The 12,578-nt window shown below is 43.6% G+C and overlaps 1 protein-coding gene across 1 annotated transcript in view; it reads right to left on the bottom strand.

Annotated features, from left to right (window-relative positions):
• Positions 1–12,213, bottom strand: part of polr2b (RNA polymerase II subunit B) — a 34,869-nt gene extending 22,656 nt beyond the window's left edge. Inside the window, exons 1-10 of the mRNA XM_069669442.1 lie at positions 12,129–12,213; positions 10,279–10,351; positions 7,811–7,961; positions 7,575–7,687; positions 7,246–7,465; positions 6,863–7,021; positions 6,533–6,697; positions 6,143–6,339; positions 3,229–3,348; positions 2,133–2,319 (exon numbers count right to left, since the gene is read on the bottom strand). Of these exons, the coding sequence (XP_069525543.1) occupies positions 2,133–2,319; positions 3,229–3,348; positions 6,143–6,339; positions 6,533–6,697; positions 6,863–7,021; positions 7,246–7,465; positions 7,575–7,687; positions 7,811–7,961; positions 10,279–10,351; positions 12,129–12,147 (1,404 nt within the window). The 5' untranslated portion in view covers positions 12,148–12,213. The remainder of the gene's footprint in view (positions 1–2,132; positions 2,320–3,228; positions 3,349–6,142; positions 6,340–6,532; positions 6,698–6,862; positions 7,022–7,245; positions 7,466–7,574; positions 7,688–7,810; positions 7,962–10,278; positions 10,352–12,128) is intronic.
• Positions 12,214–12,578: the final 365 nt, after the last annotated feature.

Genomic DNA, 12,578 nt, shown 5'->3' with positions numbered 1-12,578 from the left:
ACATTAAGCTGTTTTGAGCTTGTGAACATTAGCAGACCAACACAGCTTTAACTACACATAACTACAGCCTGACAGTTACCTCTACAGTTAGCCTGACAGTTAGCTTGACAGTTCCCTCGACAGTTAGCCTGACAGTTAGCCTGACAGTAACCTCTACAGTTACCTCTACAGTTAGCCTGACAGTTACCTCTATAGTTAACCTGACAGTTACCTCTACAGTTGGCCTGACAGTTACCTCTAAGGTTAGCCTGGCAGTTACCTCTATAGTTAACCTGACAGTTACCTCTACAGTTAGCCTGACAGTTACCTCTAAGGTTAGCCTGGCAGTTACCTCTACAGTTGGCCTGACAGTTACCTCTACAGTTGGCCTGACAGTTAGCCTGACAGTAACCTCTACAGTTACCTCTACAGTTAGCCTGACAGTTAGCCTGACAGTTAGCTCTATAGTTAACCTGACAGTTACCTCTACAGTTGGCCTGACAGTTACCTCTAAGGTTAGCCTGGCAGTTACCTCTACAGTTGGCCTGACAGTTACCTCTAAGGTTAGCCTGGCAGTTACCTCTATAGTTAGCCTGACAGTAACCTCTACAGTTAGCCTGACAGTAACCTCTACAGTTACATCTACAGTTAGCCTGACAGGCCAACTGTAGAGGTAACTGTCAGGCTAACTGACAGTTACCTCTAAGGTTAGCCTGGCAGTTACCTCTATAGTTAGCCTGACAGTAACCTCTACAGTTACCTCTACAGTTAGCCTGACAGTTAACCTGACAGTAACCTCTACAGTTACCTCCAAGGTTAGCCTGACAGTTACCTCTACAGTTAGCCTGACAGTAACCTCTACAGTTACCTCTACAGTTACCTCTAAGGTTAGCCTGGTAGTTACCTCTATAGTTAGCCTGACAGTAACCTCTACAGTTACCTCTACAGTTAGCCTGACAGTTAACCTGACAGTAACCTCTACAGTTACCTCTAAGGTTAGCCTGGCAGTTACCTCTATAGTTAGCCTGACAGTAACCTCTACAGTTACCTCTACAGTTAGCCTGACAGTTAACCTGACAGTAACCTCTACAGTTACCTCCAAGGTTAGCCTGACAGTTACCTCTACAGTTAGCCTGACAGTTACCTCTACAGTTGGCCTGACAGTTACCTCTAAGGTTAGCCTGGCAGTTACCTCTATAGTTAGCCTGACAGTAACCTCTACAGTTACCTCTACAGTTAGCCTGACAGTTACCTCTATAGTTAGCCTGACAGTTAACCTGACAGTAACCTCTACAGTTACCTCCAAGGTTAGCCTGACAGTTACCTCTACAGTTAGCCTGACAGTAACCTCTACAGTTACCTCTACAGTTAACCTGACAGTTACCTCTACAGTTGGCCTGACAGTTAGCCTGACAGTAACCTCTACAGTTACCTCTAAGGTTAGCCTGGCAGTTAGCCTGACAGTTACCTCTATAGTTAGCCTGACAGTTAACCTGACAGTAACCTCTACAGTTACCTCTAAGGTTAGCCTGACAGTTACCTCTACAGTTAGCCTGACAGTTACCTCTATAGTTAACCTGACAGTTACCTCTACAGTTGGCCTGACAGTTAGCCTGACAGTAACCTCTACAGTTACCTCTACAGTTAGCCTGACAGTTAACCCGACAGTTAGCCTGACAGTTACCTCTAAGGTTAGCCTGGCAGTTACCTCTATAGTTAACCTGACAGTTACCTCTACAGTTAGCCTGACAGTTAGCCTGACAGTAACCTCTACAGTTACCTCTGCAGTTAGCCTGACAGTTACCTCTATAGTTAACCTGACAGTTACCTCTACAGTTAGCCTGACAGTTAGCCTGACAGTAACCTCTACAGTTACCTCTGCAGTTAGCCTGACAGTTACCTCTATAGTTAACCTGACAGTTACCTCTACAGTTAGCCTGACAGTTAGCCTGACAGTAATGTCTACAGTTACCTCTGCAGTTAGCCTGACAGTTACCTCTACAGTTAGCCTGACGGTTACCTCTATAGTTAGCCGACAGTTACCTCTACAGTCAGCCTGAGAGTTACCTCTACAGTTAGCCTGACACGGAGCAGGGTAGTTCTTTGATACAAGTTACCATGGTAAGGTCACTGGAGGCAGGTGTTGTTCTCACCTGTGACACTCCGGCTCGGGCCTGGTGAGCCTTCTTCACGTCGCCCCAGTTCCCGGTGGCGAGCGAGTACTTGAGTCCGTCTGAGATGATTCTGGTTTTGATGGCAAGCTCGAGGTTGAAGTCTTTTCCCCTGTCAATGAACTTCTGAGCGTAAATCCGGATCTCCTTCAGCAGATTCTTAAACATGCTGAACACAGAACACAAACTGGATCATACAGTGTTTTGATTTTCATTTACACATGCATTTGCAATTTTAATTAAAACCTGGTTGAACCTGTTTAAACTTTACTTAAACGGATTTAAACTTTATTTAAACCAATGACTGTATATATATATATATATATATATATATATATATATATATATATATATATATATATATATATATATATATATATATATATATATATATATATATATATACACAGTATATAGATGGACGACACATATCCATCTGCTCTCATTGTACAAAATTGATGCCAAAACAGCCCCTGTGATAGGCGCTGCCATCTTGCGATGGTGACGTCATTTGGAGCCAGAGTTGCGCAGTACACATCGGCGGGTGGCGCCACCGTAGTTACTTCTGCTAGCTAAAACTCAGGAACAGAACGCGGCAGGAGCCCCATATGTCAACGGAGCTGTCAATCATGACGTCACACCCTCTTTTTATAGCATCAAATAACAAAGTGAAAAATGAACACTTGGACATAAATCAGCATGATAAGAACTAACTATAATGACAGAAACCATGTTTGAGAAAAATGTATTTGAAGTGTATTTTCATTTTATAGTTTGACTCATGTCCCATCTGTTAACATGGAGGAGGCGGGCTTTATGAGCTATACTGCAGCCAGTCAGCAGGGGGCGATAGAGAGGGTTTGGCTTCACTTTTAGGGAGCTGTCATGTCAGCCATCTTTTTATACAGTCTTTGGTTTAAACCTGATTTAAACTTTATTCAAACTGGATTTAAACCTGAATAAATGTGAACTTTAATTAGTTTAACATTATGTTAATTATTATAATATATTAGTGTCTCATTGTTAATGTTTGTGTGTACTGATGGTGTTTGATGTCAGAGGTCATGACAAGCCCCACCCTCTGAACAGGAAGGCCAATAATGGCCCAGCGAGGTCCAGCCTCTTGTTGCCGTAGTGATCTCTGTCGTCCAGCTCTCTTCTGCCAAGCGCTGCCAGCAGCAACCTGTGGACCATGTACCTGTACACACACACAAACACACACACAAATATCAAGGTTATGTATACTGTAAGACATGGTTATATCAACAGAACAGTTAATTCACAGGTGTTTCTCTGGAAGATGCACCTGTACAGGTGTCTACTACTCCTCCCTCATAGAAGAACATAAAAACAATCCCAGGTACCTTTTCAGCACTGTAGCCAGGCTGACAGAGAGTCACAGCTCCACTGAGCCAAGTATTCCTATAGGCCTCAGCAGTGACGATTTCATGAGCTTCTTTAATGACAAAATCCTAAAGATTAGAGACTCTGTAACCTCCTGCCGTTACCTGGTGCAGATGTATCTTTGGAAACTGCTCACACACCTGATGTTTACACTGTTTTTCTCCAATTGACCTTCCTGAGCTAAATTCTCTGATATCTTCGTCTAAACCATCAACCTGTCTTTGAGACCCGATTCCAACCAAGCTGCTTCAGGAAGTCTTTCCCTCAATTAGCACTTCTTTACTAGATATGATCAATATGTCTTTATCGACGGGCTATGTACCCCAGTCTTTTAAACTAGCTGTAATTAAGCCACTTCTTAAAAAGCCTACCCTAGATTCAGGCACCTTAGCTAACTATAGACCTATATCTAACCTTCCTTTTATCTCAAAGATCCTTGAGAAAGCAGTCGCTAATCAATTATGTGACTTTCTTCACAACAACAGTTTATTTGAGGACTTTCAGTCAGGATTTAGAGTCCACCACAGCACTGAGACAGCACTGAGAGTTTCAAATGATCTACTTCCTGCTTCAGACAGAGGACTTCTCTCTGTACTCGTCCTGTTAGATCTTAGTGCCGCTTTCGACACGATAGACCATCACATCCTGTTACAGAGACTAGAACAGTTAATGTTCATTACAGGACCTGCATTAAGTTGGTTTAAATCTTATTGATCAGATCGATCTCAGTTTGTTAATGTTCATGATGTGTCCTCTATGCAAACCAAAGTTAGTCATGGAGTTCCACAAGGTTCTGTGCTCGGACCGATTCTTTTTACCTTATATATGCTTCCTCTGGGTAATATCATGAGGAAACACTCCATTAATGTTCATTGTTATGCAGATGATACTCAATTATACTTATCTATGAAGCCAGACGAAACCAATCAGCTATCTAAACTAGAAGCATGCCTTAAGGACATAAAGATCTGGATGACTAGAAACTTTCTGCTACTTAATTCAGACAAACTGAAGTTATTGTGCTCGGCCCAAAACACCTTAGAGACTCTTTCTCTAATGATATAGCTGCCCTAGATGGCATCAGCCTGGCATCCAGCACTACTGTTAGGAATCTGGGAGTTCTGTTTGATCAGGATATGTCCTTCATCTCCCACATAAAACAAATATCAAGGACAGCCTTCTTTCATCTTCACAACAAACATCAGACACATCTTGTCTCAACACGATGCAGAAAAACTAGTCCATGCATTCGTTACTTCCAGGTTGGATTATTGTAACTCGTTACTATCAGGCTGCCCTAATAAGTCACTAAAAACTCTGCAGCTGGTACAAAATGCTGCAGCACGTGTGCTGACAAGAACTAGGAAGAGAGATCACATCTCTCCTGTATTAGCCTCTCTGCACTGGCTTCCTGTAAAATCTAGAATAGAATTTAAAATCCTTCTTCTTACTTACAAAGCTCTTAATGGTCAGGCACCATCATATCTGAAAGAGCTCATAGTGCCATATTACCCCTCTAGAACATTGCGCTCCCAGGATGCAGGCCTGCTTGTGGTACCTAAAGTCTCTAAGAGTAGTGTTGGAGGTAGAGCCTTCAATTACCAGGCCCCCCTCCTCTGGAACAATCTACCAGTCAGGGTCCGGGAGGCAGACACCCTCTCTTCTTTTAAGAGTTCAAACTTTCCTCTTTGATAAAGCTTATAGCTAGGCCTGGCTCAGGCTGGGACCAGCCCAGAGTTATGCTGCTATAGGTTTAGACTGCCGGGGGATCTGACACACCAAGCTTCTCTCTCTCTCTCTCTCTCTCTCTCTCCCTCTCTCTCTCTGACTCTCCCTCTCTCTCTCCCTCTCTCTCTCTCTCTCTCTCTTTCTCTCTCTGTCATATTAATGCAGCTCATTAACTCTGTATCTTCTGGTCCCATTAACATTACTAACCACATATCTTCCCGGGAGTTCTCATGCTCCCTTGTCTTGAAGGTTCCTGAGGATCGTTGCTGCAGACCACCTGCTGCTGTGGACCTGCTCGACTGCAACAACTACTAACATCAGCCTTCCCCATAGTATCATTATTGTTGCTGCTAATGCTAATAGTAGACCTGTTGACTTCAACTGTTACAATTACGATTACCTCAGCCTTTATCATTACTCTGCTTCTCTCGCTAATTTATTTATTCATTTATTTTGCCAATCTTCACCCTAGTCTACCACTTTTATTGGCATTGTAACCATCAGTATGTGTCTGTTGTTGTTGTTACAAGAACATATGTTGTTGTTGCTCTCTCTGCCTGTCTCTATCCTGCATCTCCTTCTCTCCCATGTTCGGCCCGTCCAGTCTCTTCAGATGTTCAACATGAGTCTGGTTCTGCTCGAGGTTTCTGCCTGTTAAAAGGAAGTTTTTCTGCCAATGTGCCGAATGTTGCTAAGTGCTACTCATGGTGATTCATGTTGGGCCTCTCTTTAAATAACTTAACAAAGAGTCGGTCTAGACCTGCTCTTTCTGTAAAGTGTCTCGAGATAACCCTGGTTATGATTTGGCGCTATACAAATAAAATTTGATTGATTGATTGATTGACATTAGGTAGACTCACCCTAAGAAATAGGCCTTCTTGGTCTCACAGAAGTCACTGACTCCGACGTGTGGCAGCATCTCTTTCTGCAGGACTTCTTTGGCATATTTGATTCGTCGCTCCTTCGTCACGCCGGGTTTCGCTCCGCGGGAGCCGATGAAGTTTAACGCCACGTTTTGCTCCTGGATCACGAACGCTTCGTCCAGAGATGGCTTCACCTGGAAACAAGGTGACATCACAAGTGACATCACGGGGCTGTGAGCGGGGCTAAGAGAGACTCCACCTGTCTGTCAGTTTTCTTTTAAAAATAAGGGAATTTATTCTTCACACATATGGATATATAGACGACCCCCCCCCGCCCAATCACACACACGCCCCGTCATTCACTCCATGATCAATGATCACACTGACCATCTCCATCATCTCTGGGTCGTCGAAGTCGTAGATGATGTGTTCCAGGATGTCTCTGTCCGACACGAAGCCCAGCGCCCGGAACACGATGATGATGGGCACTTCCTGTCTGATGTACGGCAGCGTGGACACGATCCTCTGACCAATCGCACTCTTCTTCACTCCCTGAGAGAGACGATCAACACGTAATCAGTTAGCTCACTGATCACTGTCTCTTGAGTGATCTGTGTTAAACACATGATTTGTTGTTTAATGATGTCACATTAAGTTATTACCTTTACAATCATGTTATTATAATGTCAATTAACTTTATAATCCAGGTGTGCTCACCTGTCCTCCTCGGGCCATCATGCTGACCCAGATGGTGCTGGTGGGGCGGGACGAGTTCTCCAGACAGGATCGGCACTCGCCCGTGTAGGCGTACTTTGAGTCCTTCTTGGCGAACACGTACACAGTGTTGGTGGCCATCTTCTCCTGAGCGATCAGCACCTGAGAACCAGAAGGAAACCAATTTAACCAGTTAGACCGTTTTTTTTCATCAATAGGTGAAAACAGAAATCTATCAGACAGAACAGAAATGTTTATATTTATTTATTTTATATTTATATATGCAAGTTTATATTTCTGATCATCTTAAAGACACAGTCAATGTGAGCTAGCTTAGCTTAGCATATAGGTGCTCTGTGATATCACATGGTGATGTCAAAGTATACCTTCTCTGAGCCGTTGATGATGAAATAACCTCCGGGGTCGAGTGGACACTCGTTGAGCTCGCACAGGTCTCGGTCCGTCAGCCCGCTCAGCAGACAGTAGGTGGAGCGAAGCATGATGGGAATTTTACCGATGAAGGTCTTCTGGTGCTGAGTCTGTAGCTGGTCCTCGCCCTCCTTTATGATCGTCTTTGTGATGTCCACGTACAGGGGGGCAGAGTACCTGGGGACAGGTGAGAGAGAACAGACCAGGTGAGGACAAGTGAGGACAAGTGAGGACAGGTGAGAGAGAACAGACCAGGTGAGATAGACCAGACCAGGTGAGGACCTACGTGAGGTTTCGAAGTCGGGCTTCGTTAGGCATCATGGGGGACGGAGCTCCATCTCTCTCCCAGTGGGTGGGCTTGGACAGATAGATCTGCTCAAACTTCAGCAGGTAACGAGGCTGAAACACAGGTCACAGTGATGTCACAGTGATGTCTTCATCTATAACCAGGACCTTCCTACACAGACCCTGAAGATAACCCCCCACACCAGCACCAGGTCCTGGTCCAGGTAGGTTCCTCACCGGCTCCTCCACCTCTCCAGAGGTGTGCTGAGCTTCAGCCTGCAGGTCGATGGGCGGAGCATCCTCAACGATCCTCTGAACAGACATCTGAATGAACTCATCGAACGAGTCCAGCTGCTGACGCACCAGACCCTTCTCGTCAAAATAAGAGCTGCAGGAAGAAACAGATCCACTCATCAAAATAATTCATATAATATTAATAATTCAATCATATTATATTCATCTCTAACTGAATGCATAGGCTCTGTGATGCGATGCATACAGTACGTGCTACTGTACCTGCACGGCTTCGTTCTGTGTCTTTACATGTGTAACGTTACGTTCCAGGAAACGTTCCTTATAGGGCTGCAACAACTAATCGATTAAAATAATCGATTATTAAAATAGTTGTCAACAAATTTCATCAACGATTAGTTGGGACCATGTTATGATGCACGGCATGCGCTGTAAAAATGTCCCTGCGGGCAGCCAGCCAATGCCGTGGCTTGTGTAGCTCACGTGATGAATTACAGGAAGTTACAACGTCTCCGGTCTCCTCTGGGATAAACATGAATTATTTTTCAATGAGGAGTATCCGTTTGTTGTGCAGTGCTGATGATGTATCCGCCTCCGGTAGATTAGTGTCCGTTTACACGGACAAATGCACAATTACAGTATTTAACGTTCATTTAAAAACAAACGTAGCAGGCTGAAACTGTCTGTTTCCTCTCCTCTCCGTTGTGTGATCTGCCGATGTGGCAGTGGGGGAAAGTATACCGTGGTAGTAAAGCTGTTAATAAGCTAACGCCACTGGTAAAGCTAATTTCACGTTAATTCTTGATAAAGCTAATGCCCGGCTTCATTAAACGTCACAACTCTCACTCTCTGTCTCTGTCTCTGTCTCTCTCACACGCTCACTCTGTCTCTCTCTCGCTGTCTCACACGCGCACACTCTCTGTCTCTCTCTCGCTGTCTCCGATGCGCACACTCTCTGTCTCTCTCACTCTGTCTCACATGCGCTCACTCTCTGTCTCCTTCTCGCTGTCTCACACACACTCACTCTCTCTGTCTCTCTCTCTCTCTCACACACATGCTCACTCTCTCTGTCTCTCTCTCTCTCTCTCTCTCTCTCACACACATGCTCACTCTCTCTGTCTCTCTCTCTCTCTCACACACATGCTCACTCTCTCTGTCTCTCTCTCTCTCTCTCACACACATGCTCACTCTCTCTGTCTCTCTCTCTCTCTCTCTCACACACATGCTCACTCTCTCTGTCTCTCTCTCTCTCTCTCTCACACACATGCTCACTCTCTCTGTCTCTCTCTCTCTCTCACACACATGCTCACTCTCTCTGTCTCTCTCTCTCTCTCTCTCACACACATGCTCACTCTCTCTGTCTCTCTCTCTCTCTCTCTCTCACACACATGCTCACTCTCTCTGTCTCTCTCTCTCTCTCTCTCACACACATGCTCACTCTCTCTGTCTCTCTCTCTCTCTCTCTCTCTCTCTCACACACATGCTCACTCTCTCTGTCTCATTGAGTGTGAAAAACAACAACAAAAGGCGTCTATCTGTTTTTCTAAATATAATGACATCATTGTTTGATGCAGGCATGTGCAGGATAGGTATTTATGAAAAGTCAGGGCAGGAGGTAAACTTGTCACACATGACGGAATAATTAATATTTTTCTACCACTACGCCAAATGACGTCGTCCCTGGCAGCTCTAGTGTTAATTGGATTAACTATTAAGTTCTCATTATATTGTATTCAGGGGTTTTGATAGTTATTTCGATATAAACACCATTGCGGATGTTTATTAAGACAGGATTTATGAGGAATGTGTAAAGCATTCAATTGTGACTGACAGTATTTTGATAAACCCGTTTGGTGTCCGTCTGACACTTCATAAGGTTTAATGAATAATGATGACTAAGACAGACGTCTCTGTAGCGAGGACAGAGGTGGACCTCACTAGTGTGGCAATACTGACCCTAGCCCAATACTTAACCCTAACCATTTGTTGGCGAGTGTTAACTCAACAGCATTCCCTTCCAATTGATGGACCTTAGGATCAACACTGGGAAGGATGTTTACATCCTGGAGCCTTCTCAGTGGCTTTTGCACTCAAAGTCATAAAGATGACAAAAGTAACATTTCCCAGCGGACTATCAGGACACCTCAAGAAACCACCTTTCAGGAGATAAAGGGGTCAATCAATGACAACCCTCATACCTCTCTGGTCACGCCTGGGTGGGATTGACTTTGTTTCACAATTAAGGGATTAACATATAAACACCCTTATGAAAGACTGTTGAGTTAGGACAGAGGTGGGCAACCCTGCTCCTGCAGGGCTACCTTCCTGCATGTTTTAGGTTTCTCCGCACTCTAACACACCTGATTCGAATGTTTCACTCGTTACCAATCCCCTGAGACGCTTCAGTTGGTTGATAACGAGCAGATCATTCAAGTCAGGTGTGTCAACTTTACCTGATGACGATCCAGCAAGCTTCCTGCCACAGATCTGGAGTGATTTCATCGTCGTCCTCATCGTACTGATTATCTGACAAATGACACGAATACACATTAGTGATGTCATGACTCATCAGTATTTTATTTCCACTGGTTTATTTATACACACATATGGATAAATACACATATATATGTATATGTATACGAGTGTGTGTGTGTGCGTGTGTGTGCACATATATATATATATATATATACACACACACACACACACACACACACACACAGTATTTTATGTATTTATACATATATATGTATTTGTATGTATATACATACAGGACTGTGCAAAAGTTTTAGGAAGGTGTGACAAAATGCTTTAAACTCAGAATGCTTTCAAACATGGAAGTGTTAATATTTTCTTTCCATCAATGAACAAAATGCAGTGAATGAACAGAAGAGAAATCTAAATCTAATCCGACTCCATTTGCAGAAATGCAGCCCCAAAACTTGCAAGGAACCTCCAGCATGCTTCACTGTTGCCTGCAGACACTCATTATCATAGCGCTCTCCAGCCCTTCGGCGAACAAACTGCCTTCTGCTGCAGCCAAATATTTCACATTCTGACTCATCAGTCCAGAGCACCTGCTGCCATTTCTCTGCAGCCCAGTTCCTATGTTTCTGTGCATCGTTGAGTGGCTTGGCCTTGTTTCCATGTCGGAGGCTTTTAGGCTGCAGCTCTTCCATGAAGACCACTTGTGGCCAGACTTCTCCAGACAGTAGATGGGTGTACCTGGGTCCCACTGGTTTCTGCCAGTTCTGAGCTGATGGCTCTGCTGGACATCTTCCCATTTGGAAGGGAAATAAGCTCGATGTGTTTTTCACCTGCTGCACTAAGTTTCCTCGGCCGACCACTGCGTCTACGATCCTCAACGTCGCCCGTTTCTTTGTGCTTCTTCCAAAGAGCTTGAACAGCACATCTTGAAACCCCAGTGTGCTTTGAAATCTTTGCCTGGGAGAGACCTTGCTGATGCAGTATAACTACCTTGTGTCTTGTTGCTGTGTATAATTGGTTGATCATACACCTGACTAAAATCCTACAACATCCCTGACTGTGTGCAGGTGTACCTGTAAGAATTGATGCTGGTTTGAAAGCAAAGCGTAGTAACAGCAAATATTGATTTGATTTAGATTTTTCTTTTGTTCGCTCACTGATCGTTTTGTAAATTGATAAAAAATAAACAATTATTTATATTTTTGAAAGCATTCTTAAGTTTACAGCATTTTTTCACACCTGCCTAAAACTTTTGCACAGTACTGTGTGTGTGTATATGTATGTATATATATATATATATATATATATGTTTAATTCTGAAGTTTTGAAGCCTTTGGGATGAAAATACTTTAACTAGGTCCAGTCTCCTTTTGGATTGAATTTTGAACTGTGACCCTCACCCCCTTCAATCACAAACAGCAGCTGAGTAAGATCGTTTGTATTTTTCTTTTTTATTCATCACAACATCCTCTGATTAGCCTGTTAGCTGCTACCTGAAACAAAGTACCGCGCCATTAGCATGAGCTGCTGTTAGCACGTCGATCAGTGGAGGTTTATGTTTTCAGATGTAGCTAACGTTAGCCTAAGTGTTAATAACGGTTTCCAGAAGTTAATATTAGCTAACCGGTGGTAACATGTATGTTCACTCAGTAACTCAGCCGTTCGATGTTTTAAGATCATGCTAACTTACGCTAGCAGCTTACTTGTTACGGAGGTTTATGTTTTCAGATGAAGCTAAGTTCAGTTACCGTTATGTTAACAAAGTTTAACCAGCCTGTGTGTTAATGAAGTTTCTAAAGGATAACAGACAGCAGCTCACCTTCGTCTTGGTCGTACATGTTTATCTCGACAAAATATTAAAATCAAACAAAATGTAAACCCCGCACGACGTTGTGATCAGCAGCGCCCCGGAAGATATCTGTCACTTCCGGTATTTCTTATTCTTCTTCTTCTTGTTTTATGGCAGTTGGCATCCAGCTTAATTTGTGTATTACCGCCACCTTCTGCTCTGGAGTGTGGACCAGATTGTAGACTTATATTTTAATTCCTTAACAAACCCCCCCCCCTAACTCTACACTAAACTCCCTATGTATCCATCATATCCTATAACACAGTGGTTCGCAACCTGGGGTCCGGGCCCCCCATAGGGGGGAAGCGAATGATCGCTTAGAGGTGCGTGAGGCTTTGTCTGCACTGAGATTGTCAAGAGTAATGTTAAATATAATCATTAAAAAAGCACTTACTTGATCAAAAGTTCAACTATTAAAAA

This window comes from Semicossyphus pulcher, unplaced genomic scaffold (assembly GCF_022749685.1).
Source record: "Semicossyphus pulcher isolate SPU_LCO1_2020_fin unplaced genomic scaffold, fSemPul1.0.p SCAF_2, whole genome shotgun sequence".
Taxonomy (NCBI): domain Eukaryota; kingdom Metazoa; phylum Chordata; class Actinopteri; order Labriformes; family Labridae; genus Semicossyphus; species Semicossyphus pulcher.
This window is presented reverse-complemented; position numbering and strand designations above follow the sequence as displayed.